Here is a 19,962-nt window from a genome sequence, read left to right on the forward strand (position 1 = left end):
CTTTGGACTAATTTCAGCAGTCATTGCACTGTACCAGCTGGATGGGACAATCCTCAGTAAAAATGTTCCTTAAAAAAAAAAAAAATCTGTAAAATGATGTTTGTTTGGTCAGAGCATCTGTTTTGAGTCTGGGAGGTTGGTGTGAACCCCGGCCAAGTCATACCAAAGACTTATGTGCTGCTTCCATGTTTGACGCTCAATGTTTAAAACGGATAGAGCACACACATTGATGCCTCACCTTGCATGTGAAACAACGACATGACAGTTTATAACTGGGCCAAGATTCAAACCCAGGCTAGACAGCTGCGAGGTGGCTGTGCGTGCCACTAGGCAATCCTGCGACCTATATCTTCATCAGCCAATCCTGCTGCCAACATATGGCGCAATAAAAAAAAAACACTTCTGCTTTGCTGCGAAGTTCTGCTGTTTGCTTTGGATTTAACATCTGTTTAAATTGAAGGAACTGAAACGTTTTGAAATTTTTTAATTAATCCCACAGATTTCAACAGCATTGCATATTGTTAAGTGCTTTAAACTTTCTTTATTTGTTTATAATCAGTCAGATTCATCAGTGAGATTATTGATCAGCAGTGTCACCATTATTGATCCAGGTGTGTAGACCAAAGTGCTGGAGACTGTGATAAAATTGATGTCAAATTATTGATTTTTATGTTTTGGTTCATTGGAATGTTTGTACATTCTTCCTTTCGTTTCCTCTCTAATTATTGTTGTTAATAAATTCCTGCGTTCTTCCTTTACACTTTGGTTTCTTCTTTCATTTGATCGTCTTAGTCTTTTCTGTCCATTGGGTACCCGCGGCACGATTTGGCCAACCGCTCAGGATCGGGTTAGTCCTTTTGTTAATGGCTCGGGCTTCGGATTGCTAACCGCTTGGCAAATTCCATCTTGTCCGTGGTCCGAGCGGGAGTTATCTCCCTGCTTTGCGGAGAGATTGGCACTCAGGTATTTGGGACCTCCATTGACCAATCACCCTGGCCAATCTCGACCGCAGAGGAGCGTTAGAGTTTCCAGGATCGGGGGTCGGCCAGCTTAAAAGACAAGGGGATTAACCCCCCCTTGGTAACGGGAGTGCCGAACCCCGAATCCGCAAAAAAAAAAATATATATATATATAAACACACACACACACACACACACACACACACACACACACACACACACACACACACACACACACACACACACACACACACACACACACACACACACACACACACACACACACACACACACACACACACACACACGGCATTTAATATGGAATATGTTTTTGTGGGGGTGAACTTACTTTTGAAGATGTCTTAGAACCAACAGTTCATTGGAATTTTGTTGAAATTATTCTAGATTTTGTTAATGTGACCTTTAAAAGAAACAAAAACCACATTTGACATTTCGAAACAAATAAATTGATCCTTGAAAGTGATGTAAACTGATATCGAACTCAATTCATGTACAGTACTGTGTTAAACTTCTGTACGTTTTCCAGAAGTATCTCTTTATTTTGCACATTAGCAAAAAAAAATTTTTACAAAAACAAAAGTTAAATTACGACTGGGATTACGGACAGTAAAATTACAGTTCAGTACTTCGTGTAACCCCCACGAGCATTCAGGAGAGCACGTACACGTTGAGGCATGCTGTTCACGAGATTTGCCAAGGTTTGGACAGGAATCGCTTGCCATGCAGTGACAATAGCCTGCTGCAATTCACGCACAGAGGTCGGCTGCTGGTCCAAGTGGTCGATTTGACGCGTTAATTCTGCCCACAAGTTCTCTATCGGATTCATATTCGGGGACATGGCAGGCCACTCCATATGCTCTAAACCACGGTCAGCAAGAAATTGTTGGATCATGCGAGCACGATGAGGCCGTGCATTGTCATCTTGGAAGACAAAGTTTCCTCGAAAGGCTGCATGAGCAAATGGAAGCAATGTTTCTTCCAGAATGGCCCTGTACTTGAACTGGTTCAGGTTTCCATTCAGAACAACCAGGTCAGTTTTGCCCCCTGCATGAAAAGCAGCCCAAACGGTCACCCCACCACCTCCAGCTTGGACTCTTGGCACTATACAATCTTTGTTGTAGGCTTCATGCACTTGTCTGCGCACTCGGACGTGGCCATCTTGACGACAGACCAGAAATCTAGACTCGTCACTGAAGATCACGTGATTCCAGTGTCCTGGCTGCCATTGACGGTGCTCTCTGGCCCACTGCAATCGGCGCTGGCGGTGTTGTCTGGTCAGGCGTGGCTTTCTCAGGGGGCGCCTGGCACGATAGCCTGCTTGAACCAGTCGTTGGTTGACTAGCCTTCTGGATACAGGCACATTTGTCAGTTGCTGCCACACAGCCCTAAGCCGATTAGCTGACTTGGTACGGCCATTGCGGACTAACCAGTGCAGCTGGCGATCATCCCTCCTTGTGGTTCTGCGGGGACGTCCTGGCCTCGGTATTGGAGTAGGGACACCACTCTGAGCATTTCGTTTCAGGATCTTTGACACCTGACCTTGAATGGTGCCATACTGCCGAGCAATAGCACGCTGTTTCATGCCGTAATTTCGTAAAGCCACTACTCCATGACAAACAGCATTGTTGAGTTGACAGACCATCTCCAGAGGAAGCGGCAATAACTTTTGGAGACGTGCAGCAGTTGTTTTCCACTAATACAGAACGCAACAACCCTTGTATACCCGACTGTGAAGCCAATCATCAAATGCACCTGTCCGTACATTTTGCCATGCCACCTGTGATATAATCCTGTTGTTGACTTCTTGCTGCCACAGACAATCAGTGACATGGTTTTTTTAACAAATAAATCACCAAAATATAAAAGAAACTCACCAGATTGATATACTGAGTTAAGAAAGTAAACCCAAGTCAAGAAAAAAAAAAAAATTCCATACTAGCAGAAGTACCCGGCATTGCCGGGCGGGGGAGGGGAACGGGGGAGGGGAGGGAACGGGGGGAGAGCGAGCCCCTTGGTAAAGCGAGCGATTTTTTTTTTCATAGCGTCATAGCGTTCATAGCGTTCATAGCGTTTCATAGCGTCATAGCGATTTTCTTTTTCATAGCGTCATAGCGTTCATATCGTTCATAGCGATTTTTTTTTCCATAGCGTCATAGCGTCATAGCGTCATAGCGTCATAGCATCATAGCGTCATATCGTTCATAGCGTTCATAGCGATTTTTTTTTTTCATAGCGTCATAGTGTCATATCGTTCATAGCGTCATAGCGTCATATCGTTCATAGCGTCAATGCGTCATCACGTGATCGCTCTGAGCGAATCAGCGCCTACCTGCTCTGATTCCGTCGATTCCGTGCGCTGAAATGCGCTGAGGTAAATATGAATAAAAAATATGGATCGTCAAATATTTTGAGTTCGGCCATGTTCGTCCCAGACGCAATGGCCATGTCTATGCCAAATATCAAGCACGTAAGCCTCTCTGTTTAGGAGTCTATCGGTAACATTACACACACACACACACACAAACTGTGTTTTATATATATAGATTAAATACCAAGTATGTGTGTGTGTGTGTGTGTGTGTGTGTGTGTGTGTGTGTGTATGTATGTATTATATATATATATATATATATATATATATATATATATATATATATATATATATATATACTAGTGGGGTCACCCGTGGGAATCCCACGGGCATGGATGTGTGTGACATTTGGACATCTTGATTTAGATGCTGCACATTAAATTTTACAAAATGGTTACTGGCAATTCATCAGATCCAGAAATGGTGTAATGAACACAATTTATATATTTCACATAATATGTGCCCCCTCACTCCTCTCCACCTGCCACTCTCCTCTCTCCACCCTCATGCCTCTGCAATCCCACTCCTCCTCACACTCCCCTCCAATACCTCCTCACACTCCCCTCCAATACCTCCTCACACTCCCCTCCAATACCTCCTCACACTCCCCTCCAATACTTCCTCACACTCCTCTCCAATCCCTCACACTCCTCTCCAATCCCTCACACTCCTCTCCAATCCCTCACACTCCTCTCCAATCCCTCACACTCCTCTCCAATCCCTCACACTCCTCTCCAATCCCTCACACTCCTCTCCAATCCCTCACACTCCTCTCCAATCCCTCACACTCCTCTCCAATCCCTCACACTCCTCTCCAATCCCTCACACTCCTCTCCAATTCCTCACACTCCCCTCCAATCGCTCCTCACTCTCCTCTCCAATCGCTCCCCACTCTCCTCTCCAATCGCTCCTCACTCTCCTCTCCAATCGCTCCGCACTCTCCTCTCCAATCGCTCCTCACTCTCCTCTCCAATCGCTCCTCACTCTCCGCTCCAATCGGCCCTCACTCTCCGCTCCAATCGGCCCTCACTCTCCGCTCCAATCGGCCCTCACTCTCCGCTCCAATCGGCCCTCACTCTCCGCTCCAATCGGCCCTCACTCTCCGCTCCAATCGGTCCTCACTCTCCGCTCCAATCGGCCCTCACTCTCCAACTCCTTCCTCCTCACTCTCCAACCCCGAGCTCCTCGCTCTCCAACCCCTAGCTCCTTGCTCTCCAACCCCTAGCTCCTCGTTCTCCAACCCCTCGATCCTCGCTCTCCAACCCCTCGCTTCTCGCTCTCCAACCCCTTGCTCCTCGCTCTCCAACCCCTCGCTCTTTGCTCTCCAACCCCTCGTCCCTCGCTCTCCAACCCCTCGCTCCTCACTCTCCAACACCTCACTCCTCACTCTACAACCCCTCGCTCCTCACTCTCTAACTCCTCGCGCCTCACTCTCCAACCCCTTGCTCCTCTCCAATTTCTCGCTCTCCAACCCCAAGCCCCTCACTCTCCAACCCCTAGCTCCTCCCTCTCCAACTCCTCGCTCTCCAACCCCTCGCTCCTCACTCTCCAACACCTCACTCCTCACTCTACAACCCCTCGCTCCTCACTCTCTAACTCCTCGCGCCTCACTCTCCAACCCCTTGCTCCTCTCCAATTTCTCGCTCTCCAACCCCAAGCCCCTCACTCTCCAACCCCTAGCTCCTCCCTCTCCAACTCCTCGCTCTCCAACCCCTCGCGCCTCACTCTCCAACCCCTTGCTCCTCTCCAATTTCTCGCTCTCCAACCCCAAGCCCCTCACTCTCCAACCCCTAGCTCCTCCCTCTCCAACTCCTCGCTCTCCAACCCCAAGCCCCTCACTCTCCAACCCCTAGCTCCTCCCTCTCCAACTCCTCGCTCTCCAACCCCTCGCGCCTCACTCTCCAACCCCTTGCTCCTCTCCAATTTCTCGCTCTCCAACCCCAAGCCCCTCACTCTCCAACCCCTAGCTCCTCCCTCTCCAACTCCTCGCTCTCCAACCCCAAGCCCCTCGCTCTCCAACCCCTCGCTCCTCACTCTCCAACCCCTCACTCGTCTCCAATTTCTCGCTCCTCTCCAACGCCTAGCCCCTGACTCTCCAACCCCTAGCTCCTCACTCCCAACCCCTAACTCCTCACTCTCCAACCCCTAGCTCCTCACTCTCCAACCCCTGACTCCTCTCCAACTCCTCGCTCCTCTCCAACCCTCCTCATCGTCGTTGCAGCAGCATCCTGTGCGAGTCTGTGATCACGTTCGTCGAGGGTCTCGTTCTCCCGTCTCGTTCTTTTTCTTGCTGCAGTCTCGTGGGGTCACCCGTAGGAATCCCACGGGCATGAACGTGTGTGACATTTGGACATCTTGATTTAGATGCTGCACATTAAATTTTACAAAATGGTTACTGGCAATTCATCAGATCCAGAAATGGTGTAATGAACACAATTTATATATTTCACATAATATGTGACCCCTCACTCCTCTCCACCTGACACTCTCCTCTCTCCACCCTCACCCCTCTCCAATCCCACTCCTCCTCACACTCCCCTCCAACACCTCCTCACTCCTCTCCAATACTTCCTCACACTCCTCTCCAATCCCTCACACTCCTCTCCAATACTTCCTCACACTCCTCTCCAATACTTCCTCACACTCCTCTCCAATACTTCCTCACACTCCTCTCCAATACTTCCTCACACTCCTCTCCAATACTTCCTCACACTCCTCTCCAATACTTCCTCACACTCCTCTCCAATACTTCCTCACACTCCTCTCCAATACTTCCTCACACTCCTCTCCAATACTTCCTCACACTCCTCTCCAATACTTCCTCACACTCCTCTCCAATACTTCCTCACACTCCTCTCCAATACTTCCTCACACTCCTCTCCAATACTTCCTCACACTCCTCTCCAATACTTCCTCACACTCCTCTCCAATCCCTCACACTCCTCTCCAATCCCTCACACTCCTCTCCAATCCCTCACACTCCTCTCCAATCCCTCACACTCCTCTCCAATCCCTCACACTCCTCTCCAATCCCTCACACTCCTCTCCAATCCCTCACACTCCCCTCCAATCCCTCACACTCCCCTCCAATCCCTCACACTCCTCTCCAATCCCTCACACTCCCCTCCAATCCCTCACACTCCCCTCCAATCGCTCCTCACTCTCCTCTCCAATCGCTCCTCACTCTCCTCTCCAATCGCTCCTCTCTCACACACACGGTAGTGGGACACACACACTGGAGTGGGTGACACACACACACGGAAACTCATGTGAAAACAATTTTTTTTCAATTAAACTAAATTAAAGATTTCACGATTTAAAAATAAATAAATAAAGATTTCACGATTGTAGTTCCTGCAGCTGTGAAACGCATTTTCTTTGGGTGGTGTATAATCGCCCCGAACGAAACAGGCATTACCTCGTTTCCTTTGCTCGAGTTGTTCTGAAAGTAATTAATGATCGAAGACGTGTTGATTGAGTCTTAAAATGCACATCCAATCATCCAGACATACAGAGCATACAGAAGCCGATCGTCGGCCTATGGAGCCCATGACTCTTCTTCATTTTTAAACTTTAATGTATCGATAACTTTTCGCTTTACAAAGTAAAAATAGATTAAAACCAAACGTTATTAATAAACTAGACGACCCATGACCCGTTGGGTCAATGTCAGTTTGAATAGATATGAGAATAGAACTAAAGCGAACGCTGGACATCATCAGGGAGATTATTTGGGCCAGCAAGCCATAAGGCTCACCTCTCCAGCGTTCTAAATCACTTACCTGTGACACGTGATTTCGGCCCTTATCTCCGATGAGGTTTTTTTTTTTTTTTTTTTTTTTTAGAAAAAACACGCGACCCGTGGACTACCACGATTTTGTTGTCAGAGGACACTTCTGATGACGATGTTCTTTGTCGACGATCCTCCATTTACATAAACTCGCACGTTCTCTTTCCTCTTCCCTCGACTGAGCACCACATACAGCTGACCATGCTGGAAGACCGGTTTCTCCAGGTAGACCAGCACATTCTCCATAGTTTGCCCTTGCGCCTTATGGATCGTCATTGCGAAGCAGGATTGTATGGGGAACTGGCAGCGCTGCAAAAGGATATCCTCAGCTTCCGACAGATTTAGTCGGATCCGAGGGAGCATTACAGTTTCGCCTTCAAACGTTGAACTTATGATCCTCGCAACTATAATATTTCGAAGCATGTCCTCAACAATCATGCACGTCCCGTTGCAAAGTTTCGGAGGGTCCAAGTTCCGCATCAAAATGATAGGGGATCCTTTTTTGAGCTCGAGGTTGTGCGGCGGCAATCCCGAGACTTCAACGGAATCTAGGAATTCCGTTGGGAAGTGCGTCGCATCAGTACCCTCAGTCACACTGTTGAACGCAGCATACTCCTTGCTAGCACCAGGGAACCTTGTGATGCATCTTGAATTGATGTTTCGCATCATATCGTTGAGGGGCACTAATATAGACCTTGCTGAAAAACCTCCATCGGATTGGCGAATGATGGATATATGGTATCGATGCACTCATCGAGCCCACTCGCTGTCAGCAGTATATCCTCTGGCAAATCTATCTCATCATCCGCATTTTTCTCGATTCTATCCTCGCCGATGTCAAGCAAAAATCTTGAAAACTGCCCACTTCCGTCGGTCAGTCGCATATTAGTTCTCAAGTGAAACATTCCAAAGCTCTGCCATAAGTAGGACTTCTTTATGCACGCATTCTCAACGTCAGCATCACACCCTCTTTTCACCACGGGCAGAAGTTGACGGAAATCACCACAGCATATCGTCAAGATCCCTCCAAAAGGCTCGTCTTTGTCACATACATCACGCAACGTGCGATCCACAGCCTCGAAACTCTCTCTCCTGATCATAGGACACTCATCCCACATGATGAGTTTTGTACTTCGAAAGAGGTCTGCGATAGAGGAATTTTTATCGATGTTGCATACGCCATCTTCCCTCGGTGTCAGAGGGATTTGGAACCTTGAGTGCACTGTTCTTCCACCAGGCATGAGGGTAGCAGCTATGCCAGATGAGGCCACCGCAAGGGCAACTTCTCCACTCGCTCTCACTTTAGAGAGAATCAGGTTAATAAGAAACGTCTTCCCTGTGCCTCCAGGCACGTCAATGAAAATCATTGATGACTGATTCGTGCGGATGTTGCTATTCGCGTCCATAGACGTGAGGTGTGATTCGTTGTCCGCGTCCGTAGCGCCGTCGGAGGGTTGATACGACATTCTTCCTGCAAATAGTATTCTGTTTGTGCTATCGTTTTGCCGATCATCAAATGACAAATAAATTACATTGTGAAAATTAAAGATTTCAAATAAACCTATTTAAAGTGTATGCGCATATAAATAATAAAAAAAATCGAAGAAATATCTCTCGGTAATTTCCTGAAACATATTTTACTTCCGGGTAATAATGTTGAATGAAATAACGAAGATATATACTGTATGCCTGTTATTTTGGGCGGTGTATTTTCGTATATCAACGTGGCGCGATTTTTAAAATATATCTCTGCAATTTCCCATGTGTGCGTGAATGTTCTCAATTATTTCTTTTACCGAGTCTAAAACCATCGATAAAAATGAAATCAGATGGCGAGTTAGATTGAAGATAAAGGCATGAGACAGACTCAATGGCCTTGAAGATACAAGCCTTTCAGAATTCATTTCGTTCTATAAACGGAAACTTTCATCGGATTTTCTTCCCGTTTTTTTCAACCGAGTCTAAAACTATGTTAGCGACTGAGAAAAATAAAATGATATATCGAATTTGATTTGAAATAAAACTGAGAGAGAGAGCAAGACACCACGGGCCTACAAAACAGGCCTCAAAGCTATGCGAGTTAATAAAATGGTGGATATTACTACTCTCTCAAAGGGGTAAGCCACGCCCCCGGACCGATCGAATGTTACACACAAACACGCAAGATTTCAATTTTATAATTATATAGATATTGTATTCCATAGTTAGTTTACATTATTATGTAAATTTTTGAAGTACTGTATTGTTTAATTCCATGGTTGGAAAATAGTTGACTCGCTTAAAACAAACTCTGTATGTACACCCCAGGAATATGGAAAAATATAATTACACTTCGATTGGATCCCGAACTTCAGTATTCAGTCGCTGTATTTTTACTGTGATAATTTAAATAATGAAGTCCTGGGAACGTTCTCTCCTCTCTCCTTCCCCTCTCTCCTTCCCCGTGCCGACTGCCGACGTAACAGTCGACACATTCAAAACGTCTGTTGGAATACATGTCGCCGATTTTCTCAACTTTAGCTGAAACTGAGACTTGAACCATCCCAGCGACTGTGATGGTGAATTAGTCGAGATAAAGCCGTGAGGGAGACTCAATGAATGGGCTTTAAGTTACAGGCCTTTGAGAAATCATTTCATTCTATAATATAAACGGAAACTTTCATCGGATTTTCTTCCCGCTTTTTTTCAACCGAGTCTAAAACTATGTTAGCGACTGTGAAAAATGAAATGATATATCGAATTTTTAATATATATCGACATGTTGCCGTCGGTGTCATGTTGGGCGGTGTATGATACACCATGACGCGATTTTTAAAAATATATCTCTGCATTTTCCCGCGTGTGTGGAATGTTCTCAATTATTGCTGAAACCGAGTCTAAAACCATCGATAAAAATGAAATCATATGGTGAGTTAGATTGGAGATAAAGGCGTGAGAGAGACTCAATGGCCTTGAAGTTACAGGCGTTTGAGAATTCATTTCGTTCTATAAACGGCAACTTTCATCGGATTTTCTTCCCGTTTTTTTTCAACCGAGTCTAAAACTATGTTAGCGACTGTGAAAAATGAAATGATATATCGAATTTGATTTGAAATAAAACTGGGAGAGAGAGCAAGACACCACGGGCCTACAAAACAGGCCTCAAAGCTATGCGAGTTAATAAAATGGTGGATATTTGTTTATAATTATATGAAGGCTCTCCCAGAATGGGTGGAGCTATGGGTGGAGCTACTCTGCAAACCGAGTAAGCCACACCCCGGACAGACACCCAACAGATAGACAGACAGACAGACAGAATCATCTACGGCTATTATAATATAATATGGCCTGACTGTCATTTGGTCAGGTGCAACAAGACAGGTCATCTTACGTGAATTGTCGGTACCTTGGGAAGAGAACATGGAGGAGGTGCACGAGAGGAAGAGAGGAAAGTACAGTAAGCTGGAGGCAGAGTGCCGGGAGAAGGGTTGGCGAGTTTCGTGTCAGCCATTTGAGGTGGGGTGTAGAGGGTATATTGGCAATTCCTTTTCTGCATTTCTTGTTAGGCTGGGAGTGTGTGGGACAGAAAGAAGGAGGATGTGTGACAAGGTGGCCCAGGTTGCCTTGAAAGGCTCATTTTGGATATGGAGGAAGTTTATGGAGGCACGTCGAACGGGGTAGGTTGGTTGTGTGTGGTTTATTTTTTTTGTTACTATTGGTTTTTTTTTGTGTAGATGAGTGAGTGGGTAAGGGTGTGTTTTTGCATGAATGAATTTTTGCATGAGTGTGTGTTTTTGTATGTTGAGTGGTGTATGTTGTAAGGGTAGGTGGTTGGTTGGTGTTGTGTGTGAGTGTGTGCGTGTGCGTGTGCGTGTGTGTGTGTGTGTGTATGGGTGTGTATGTGTGTGTATGTGTGTGTATGAATGATCTGGTTTGTTTTGTTGGTGAGTGGTGAAGGGTATAAAGGTGGGTGTTTGAGTGTTCCACCATGTTTGTTGGTGCTGTGGATTCTGGATGCGGAGGTGTTGTTGTTGTAGTCTGCGTTCGCACTGCCTGGGGGTGGGGGTATGTACGCATCCATGTGTAGTTGCTGCATGTGGATATGGATGTGCCCCTGCTGGCCCACCTTAACTGACCGTATCGAGGTTGAAAGGCCGAAACGGGATGATGCTGAGGACCTCGACTGAGGACCCGGTCAGTGCGGCACACTTGGCCAACCGCTCAGGATCGGGTTAGTCCTTTTGTTAATGGCTCGGGCTTCGGATTGCTAACCGCTTGGCAAATTCCATCTTGTCCGTGGTCCGAGCGGGAGTTATCTCCCTGCTTTGCGGAGAGATTGGCACTCAGGTATTTGGGACCTCCATTGACCAATCACCCTGGCCAATCTCGACCACAGAGGAGCGTTATAGTTGTAATGCAGCAACTACATCCAGGTGTAGTTGCTGCATGTGGATGTGTATGTGCCCCTGCTGGCCCACCTGAACTGACCGTATCGAGGTTGAAAGGCCGAAACGGGATGATGCTGAGGACCTCGACTGAGGATCCGGTAGGTGCGGCACACTTGTGACCAGGTGTGTTTTGAACTATATATATATTGTTGCGGTTTTGTGTTTTTGCAATAAAAGGTTAATTTCCCCTCATAGTTAGTCACACTACAACATGTAGCCTCGTTTAAGATCAGTTATTTCTTAGTAAGTGTAAGCGTAGACCTTTCCTATGTGTAGTTTTGCGTTGAGTAGAATAATGAGAGTTAGGTCTCCTTCCAATGCTTTATGCCGCCTCGATGCTTTGGTTTTTGGCGCAAATTACCACGAGGCCGGCCTGACAAGTCGAGGCAGGCCGAAGGAAGGCGGGACAGGAGAAGTGGGAGTGACCGGTAAGCACGAGCCGCCAATCAGGGCTCGAGGGGAGTGGCTTGCCACTGCGTCAAAAGGCGTGGTTTGGAACATTCGAGGCAGGCCAGGGCATGGCAATTTAACCCTGTGCCCAAAAAGCCCCCACCTCAGTTATGGGGAGAGGCGCTTGAGAGTTCTCAGTTCTGAGGAGAGGTGCGCTGTACAAGTGAACAAATTTGAGGAGGACCTGCGCTGAGTGATGAGCTTGAGTTATCAGTTCGAAGCGCGGTGTTGAATTGAATTACAAGTTAAATGCTCGGTTGAGCTTGAGGCAGATCCTCTGTTGAGTTACAAGGGTGAAAGCACGCCGTTATATAAATCGCGCTGTGAGGGACCGCCAGGCCGGGCGAGAGACGTGCATATTCGCCTGCCTGCCTTTGTTCGAGATACGCGCTGCGAGGATCCCTCCCTCCTGCCTGCCTGCCTGCCTTCGTCGAGGGACGTGCTGTGACCGCAGAGGGCCACGCCGGGCGAGCTGTTCTTGAACAACAAAGCCGGCACGTTCAGCGCATGAACCATCCTTCTTTCATTCCCCCTGTGAGTGTGAACGGGCCCATTGTCTGGGGATAAGCTACGACTGCTTAAGTGCCTGCTCTGTGTCTCTTCGCCTTGTATAGCTGTAAATAAACCTGTGTTCTTCCTTCTATTTGATTGTTCCCATCATTTCCATCTATTGACTAAGCGTGGTACGAATTATATCACTGTAATCGGGTTCCAATAATAAGGTAACTGCACAGACCACGTGGTACGCCATCCACTCAGACGTACTCAAATTACGCGTGGTTCGTGCAAGACTTGATCCCCGCTTCCGCGGCGGCGTAGGTACTTAGGTACGTGCGAGAATTGTCCCGAAACCCTGTCCTGTGTCTGCCCGGAGTGGCGACTCAAGTCTCGTGGTTGCGACGACCCAAAAAGAACAAGGGGCTTAATCTCCCCTTGGTAAGGGACTGAGGGTCGCGCAAAACCGTAATAAAAAATATTATATATATATATATATACACACACACACACACACACACACACACACACACACACACACACACACACACACACACACACACACACAGGCCAGTCAAGTTCTTCCACACCAATCTCAACAAACCATTTCTGTATGGACCTCGCTTTGTGCACGGGGGCATTGTCATGCTGAAACAGGAAAGGGCCTTCCCCAAAATGTTGCCACAAAGTTGGAAGCACACAATCGTCGAGAATGTCATTGTATGCTGTAGCATTAAGATTTCCCTTCAATGGAACAAAGGGGCCTAGCCCGAACCATGAAAAACTGCCCCAGACCATTATTCCTCCTCTACCAAACTTTACAGTTGGCACTATGCATTTGGGCAGGTTGCGTTCGCCTGGCATCCGCCAAACGCAGATCGTCCATCGTACATAAACGCAGATTTGCCCATCGCCGTCGGACTTCCAGATGGTAAAGCACGATTCATCACTGCAGAGAACGCGTTTCAACTGCTCGAGAGTAAAATGGCGGCGAGTTTTATACCACTCCAGCCGACGCTTGGCATTGCGCATGGTGATCTTCGGCTTGTGTGTGGCTGCTCAGCCATGGAAACCCATTTCATGAAGCTCCCGACGAACAGTTGTTGTGCTGACGTTGCTTCCAGAGGCAGATTGGAACTCGGTAGTGAGTGTTGCAACCGAGGACAGACAATTTTTACGCAATACGCGCTTCAGCACACGGCGGTCCCGTTCTGAGCATACATACATACATACATGCTTGATGAGATTATCATGTGATACCAAATGTTATGGGTCGGGGTTTGAGTATGGACGAGGTCCACGCGGTAGTCATCGGACCCGCTACCCTCGAGGCCATGGAATACTCAGATATAATTTTTCTGGACATCAGATTATACATGGACTGCATATCGATTGTATACAACTTGTGTCTTGGTGGGCCCTCATATGTGATTTCTCAAAGCTGTGTCTTCAAGTGTGACATGCAATATTGCCCCCTACACCTTTAAGGGCCAATTGTGGCTCTTATTTGATGCATAACCCCATTCCTAATGGTCTCCATCATTGCAGTACACTACTCGCCTGAGGGAAATTTGGATAAGATTGGACATACTTACACAGGTGGTGTATAGGCTGAGGTTTGCTGGGCTGCACACCCACCGGAAGTAAAAATGATAATAACCATAATCATTGTAACCAGTGCCGGATTTCTTGTGACATTCATGATCAGATTTCTCCAAACATTCCTATCCTGCACTGCTTCCCGAAGTTCTGACAAAGACAGCTTGGTCGAAGCCTTTACCCAAATCATCCAGCATATACAATAACTGCCTCTTCCTCTTCTTCCATTAACTCTCCTCAGCATGGTTGACGTATCCAGACTTTCGTTTTCTGCACGCATGATGTGTCCAAAGTATGACAGTTTCTGTTATATCATCATCGCTTCTGATGTACATGGTGGTTTGATTTCTTCAAATGCTGATGTTTTTGTTCTTCTTGCATCCCAGGGAATTTTTGAACGTTCGTGTCGTTTCTACATTTCAAAACTGTCAATCTTCTTCTTTTCTTTGTTTAATTTACTGCACGTGACACATCCATGCGTCGCAAATGGAAATACCAGACCATTCACCAGCCTCTTGGTTTGTTTTGTCACATCTTTGTCTGTTCAGATCTTTGTCAATCCTGACGTTGATGTTCTCCCCAAGGCTAACCATCTATTAATATCTCCTTCATATTCTCCACTCACTTCAATCTTCTAACTCAGGAAGATGAAACTTTCAAATATTTCTAGATGATTGTCTCCCAATCTGAACAATGTTGATCTCCGGAGTTTTGTTATTTATTTTTTTGGATACAAGATCGAGGCTCGTGTAAGAGCTAACATCAATCACAACAGAAAAGAAAAAAACAGACACACAAAACGTACAACAAAGGGAGCGGGAGACAAGATGGGGAGAGAGAGGGAAGCACACAAGCACAACAGTAGAGAACAGGGACATCGGAAGGTCTGTGGGAGGGAGAGGGCTTGGGGGGGGCGGGGGGGAGGAGGCATGGGAAGGAGAGGGGGGGGAATTTATTATAACACCAGGTGGGTTGACTCAGCCTGCTCATCCTTCCAAGGTCGGCAAAATGAGTGCTGGATTACTGTTAAGAGCTTGGACACTGCATCATTGGCACAGACGCACTTCCAAAAAAAAAAAATGCAACCAGCAGCCACCACAGGCTGAATACGAAACAACAACTCACCTGCAAGTGGTTTACACTTGGGTTTGAATCTCGGCCCAGCTATAAACTGTCATCCCGGTGTGATTCAATGGTTGCTCGGAAGGACGTTAAATTGGCCATTCTGTCTTCTGGCATTAGTTGGTGGATGTTGAAGATCCCATGGTAGGCCATCAGCCAGACCCCAAAATAGGGTCCATTGGTACCAAAATGAGGGAGTAAGCCTAATATTGGTTTTTGGATCGGTCTATACCCCTAGAATATGAAAATATGTGATAGCAAATTCAACCATGTAGCTAAATGGGTGTTATCACCTCATTTTCAAAATGGCCGCCAAAATGCATGTTTTTCTATTAAAAACACCATGTTTCATATTCTTGTAGGAATTTGTAACAAATAGCATTGCGTTTTGAGATGTTTAAGACTTTACAACTCTCTTAAAGTATGAAATACATCATCTGAACTTTAATCCAAGAAGATAGAATCCAATATGGCGCCCAATTTCACAAAATGGCTGCCATCATAGCAACAACTTTATGCACAAAATATGCACGAAAATAACTGGCATTCAGTAGATTTGCAAGTATACACATGGAAAAAAGTATCGCACCACCACGTATTTTCGACATAGTGGAAATGTATCAATGAATTGATACATTTCACCCATTGAAATGTATCAATGGGTGATAACATAAATTTAGCTACATCGTTGAATTTGCTATCACATATTTTCTTATTCTAGAGGTAAAAACCTTGTCAAAAATCATTATTAGCCTTACTCCCTCAATTTGGTACCGGTTGACCCCCCTAGCTGATAGCCTATGGTGTCCTTTGCGAAGAGGAGGTGAGCTGTCGCCGGGACCATGGTCAAATTACAAATTCTGCCTGAACCTCAATCAAACCTCAGGCCTGGCCAGCCACTTCGTGAAATACTTGGGGCCAAGCTTCCCCTGGCTAACCCCACAATAACGTGGGAATAACTGTCGCCATTAAAGAAGAATAATAACTAGAACGCCACTCAGTAGAGCGCGTACTCCCGCCGTGGGTCAAGTTGGAATAGTACAATTTCACAAAAGTTTGAGGGAGTAGTTCAGTGACAACACAAGACAGACACTGCACAGACATATATATATATATAGAATATATAGAAGATAATGTAAAAAAAAAAAAAAAGGCAATTTCACTTACATTTTCGGATTCAGCGTTCAATTCTGTATAAGTGAGTGTATTTTGAGGCATGTGTGGCTTCAAATAAAATTGTAAGCCAGGAAAAACGTTCGTTTCATTCCTTCGGGATACAACATGTAAAACTGGCCCAAACGTCAAAACAAAACTCGCTCATTTTAAGTCGTAAAAGCTAATGCGTCCACTCATTCTTCTGGGAAGAATCCCGTGCACATGCTTGTCACACTTATAACTCACCTAAGTCTTTATAAGTTCAACAAATACTGACACCGGGATTGGCATTCGGTGAGGTAAATGTTGATGTCTCTTCTGAGGTTAAAAAAAAAAAAACACAGTTTTAAAGCATTATACGTATCAAACGATACATTATATGAAACGGGGAAACCTAATACACACTTTGGTGGTTTTAAAATGACAGAATATGTCTTTATTAGAAAAAAAAAATGAACATTGAAGACGACGCTGCTAAAAAATACACCGCTCTAAAGCATAACCACGAGTTTAAACTACATTTACAACAAATATGAAAACTATTTTCATATCACAATGTTAAATATAGAATACAAAGAAGACAATGTTAAAAAAAAATGAGCCCCATCTTCCAATGGTAAAAAATCCTTCAAAAAATTCCTGGATCCGTAATAATATCCTGAGCTTCACCAAAAACTAATCAATTCTTCCTTATCCCAAGGGCAATCATCCCACGAACTTTCATCCAAATCCGTTCAGAACTTTTCTAGATATCTTGTTCACAAACACACACACGCACGCACACACACACGGACGGACACGATCAAATGCATTACTCCCTGGTGGGAGAAATGATATCAACACATGGCCGTCCGCATGGGTATGCACATGCCCCCTCACCTGCCACGCGCTTGCACACACACAGGAGCATGCACACACACACACACACACACACACTCACATATACATATATACACACACACACACACACACACACACACACATACACACACACACACACACACACACACACACACACACACACACACACACACACACACACACTCACATATACATATATACACACACACACATACACACACACGCGCGCGCGCACACACACACACACGCGCACGCACGCACACACACACATACACACACACACACACACACACACACACACACACACACACACACACACACACACACACACACACACACATACTCGATGGAAACAGCGGTGCAATGCAGTTCCGTTGGAGGAGGAATAATCACATTGTATTTAGATTTGTTTTCTTTATCAAAAAATAAATAAAGCTTCGTGTTTGAGTCTAAGTTTGACTGATCACCACCAGAGTCTGACTCGCCAAGCAATTATAGCATTCATTGCTCCTGCACATGTATTTTGGCTCCGTGGAAACAAAAATTAATTTCGCAATAACAATTTTAAAATTATTTTCACATTTTCTATTGAAGAAGGAACATACCTGCATTTAGAAAAACAAACACCCACTAAATTAATGCTCGGACTCATTCTCACCTTTTGAACTGCTCCCTGAAACGGTCTCGATGGCCCTGCAGTGTGTCCGCTGGGAGGCCTGTACAAGAAAGAAAGAATGATGCAGACACATCTCACTCATACAAACCCTCCCTTTACACTCACCCTTACCTTACTTTACCTTACTTTAAAAAAAAAAAAAAAAAAAAAAACCCTCACTGATGATGCCCCCCTCTCCACAAAAAACTTTACTCATACTACATCCCTCTTCTTTACACACCCTTTCTGTGTACCTGCACCCTTCTCTTACTCTTCTTTTTACACCAATGCAATTGTATGCCTGCAGTACAAGATGTGTTACACCTGTACTCTACTAGGCCCTTCCCAGCATCCCATTGCACACACAAGAATGAAGCTTGAAGAGCAGTTTGACGATGAAGTCATAAAGAGGGCTCGAGTCCAGCACAGCCGGGATGAGAGGGGCCAAGCGGCATTGGCCTGGCGTGGTCATGGACACGGGTCGAGACATGTCCATCGATCCAAACACTAAGGGGAGGATATATACTTCGCATGAGCACCAGGAAAATCAAGGAAATACAAAGGTAAATGGGGTGCACAAGGTTGGGACCGTCTCATTAGAGGTTGTGCAAACATTATGTGCACTGCAAGTTATATCGCCTGAAGCAAATGTCGGAGCAAGCCAAGAAGCAAGTCGTACCGGCACTGAACAGGCTGAGCTCGCACTCCATGTAGTCAAACATCTCCACCGTCAGCTGGAAGCTGCCAGGAAAAGGCATCGGAACTGTGTGAGCGACACACCGTGCCTCGTTAAGGCCTTACCACCCTTGTACAGGCCTGTTCTGGTGTTTTTCCTTCGTTAAGGGTGAATCTTACATCCTTCTCTCACCTGCTGTCTGTGATAACTATTATACTTCTACTTTGGCTGACCATTGTTGTTGTGCTTAATGGTGAAATTAAGTTTGTCTTTGCTGGATTAGCCCCGACATCATTCCAATTGGCACAAGGTGGTTCTGCATGTCTGTTTACCGGAGGAAATAACCTTTCGCCATACGAGTTACATAAGACTACCTACTCCAGTTGGGTTGCTGTTGTTGTATAGGCCCAAACAGTTCTCTCGAGCAAGCGCGCGGCACGGAGACACCCAATCGATCTCCCAGGAGCGACCCAGAGATCCCCTACATCCACAGATCGGTGTACCCTCGCCTTCACGAAGTCAGGGCCACAACAAAGTGAGAGAAAGAGAGAAAGAGAGAAAGAGAGAAAGACAGAAAGAGAGAAAGAGAGAAGAGAGAGAAAGAGAGAAAGAAAGAGAGATAGAGATACGGAGAGACAGAGAGACAGAGAGACAGAGAGACAGAGAGACAGAGAGACAGAGAGACAGACAGAGAGAGAGAGAGAGAGAGAGAGAGAGAGAGAGAGAGAGAGAGAGAGAGAGAGAGAGAGAGAGAGAGAGACAAGAGAGAGAGACAAGAGAGAGACAAGAGAGAGAGAGACAAGAGAGAAGGAAGATACAGAAAGAAGAGAGAGAGAGAGACAATAGAGAGAGAGAGAGACAATAGAGAGCGAGAAAGAGACAAGAGAGAGAGAGAGACAAGAGAGAGACAAGAGAGAGAGAGAGAGACAAGAGACGAGAGACGAGAGACGAGAGACAGAGAGAGAGAGAGAGAGAGAGAGAGAGAGAGACGAGAGAGAGAGAGAGAGACGAGAGAGAGAGAGAGACAAGCGAGAGAGAGAAGAGAGAGAGAGAAGAAAGAGAGAGAGAGAGAGAGAAGAAAGGGAGAGAGAGAGAGAAGAAAGAGAGAAAGAGAGAAAGAGAGAGAGAGAGAGAAGAGAGAAGAGAGAAGAGAGAAGAGAGAGAGAGAGAGAGAGAGAGAAAAGAGAGAGAGAGACAAGGGGGGGGGGAAACAACCACTGAAAAGAAGCATACCCGATAGTTGCTCCAGTTGAGCTCGCCAACCTGGTGTCAGGAAAGCTCAGTTGGGAGTTAATTCAGTGTTGACCGGCGACGGCATAAAAGGAAGTTTAAAACTGCCTTTCTGGTGCAGTGCCAGCAGGATGTGCTCCATCTCAGAGCACAC

The 19,962-nt window shown here is 45.9% G+C and overlaps 1 protein-coding gene across 4 annotated transcripts in view; it reads right to left on the reverse strand.

Annotated features, from left to right (window-relative positions):
* Positions 1-19,962, reverse strand: part of LOC137439215 (huntingtin-interacting protein 1) — a 425,088-nt gene that overhangs the window by 267,381 nt on the left and 137,745 nt on the right. For all 4 annotated transcript variants that reach the window (XM_078768130.1, XM_078768129.1, XM_078768132.1 and 1 more), the window contains exons 7-9: positions 18,582-18,643; positions 18,269-18,409; positions 17,906-17,963 (exon numbers count right to left, since the gene is read on the reverse strand). In XM_078768130.1, coding sequence (XP_078624256.1) covers positions 17,906-17,963; positions 18,269-18,409; positions 18,582-18,643 — 261 coding nt within the window. The remainder of the gene's footprint in view (positions 1-17,905; positions 17,964-18,268; positions 18,410-18,581; positions 18,644-19,962) is intronic.

This window comes from Myxine glutinosa, chromosome 14 (genome assembly GCF_964187855.1).
Source record: "Myxine glutinosa chromosome 14, kmMyxGlut1.1, whole genome shotgun sequence".
Taxonomy (NCBI): domain Eukaryota; kingdom Metazoa; phylum Chordata; class Myxini; order Myxiniformes; family Myxinidae; genus Myxine; species Myxine glutinosa.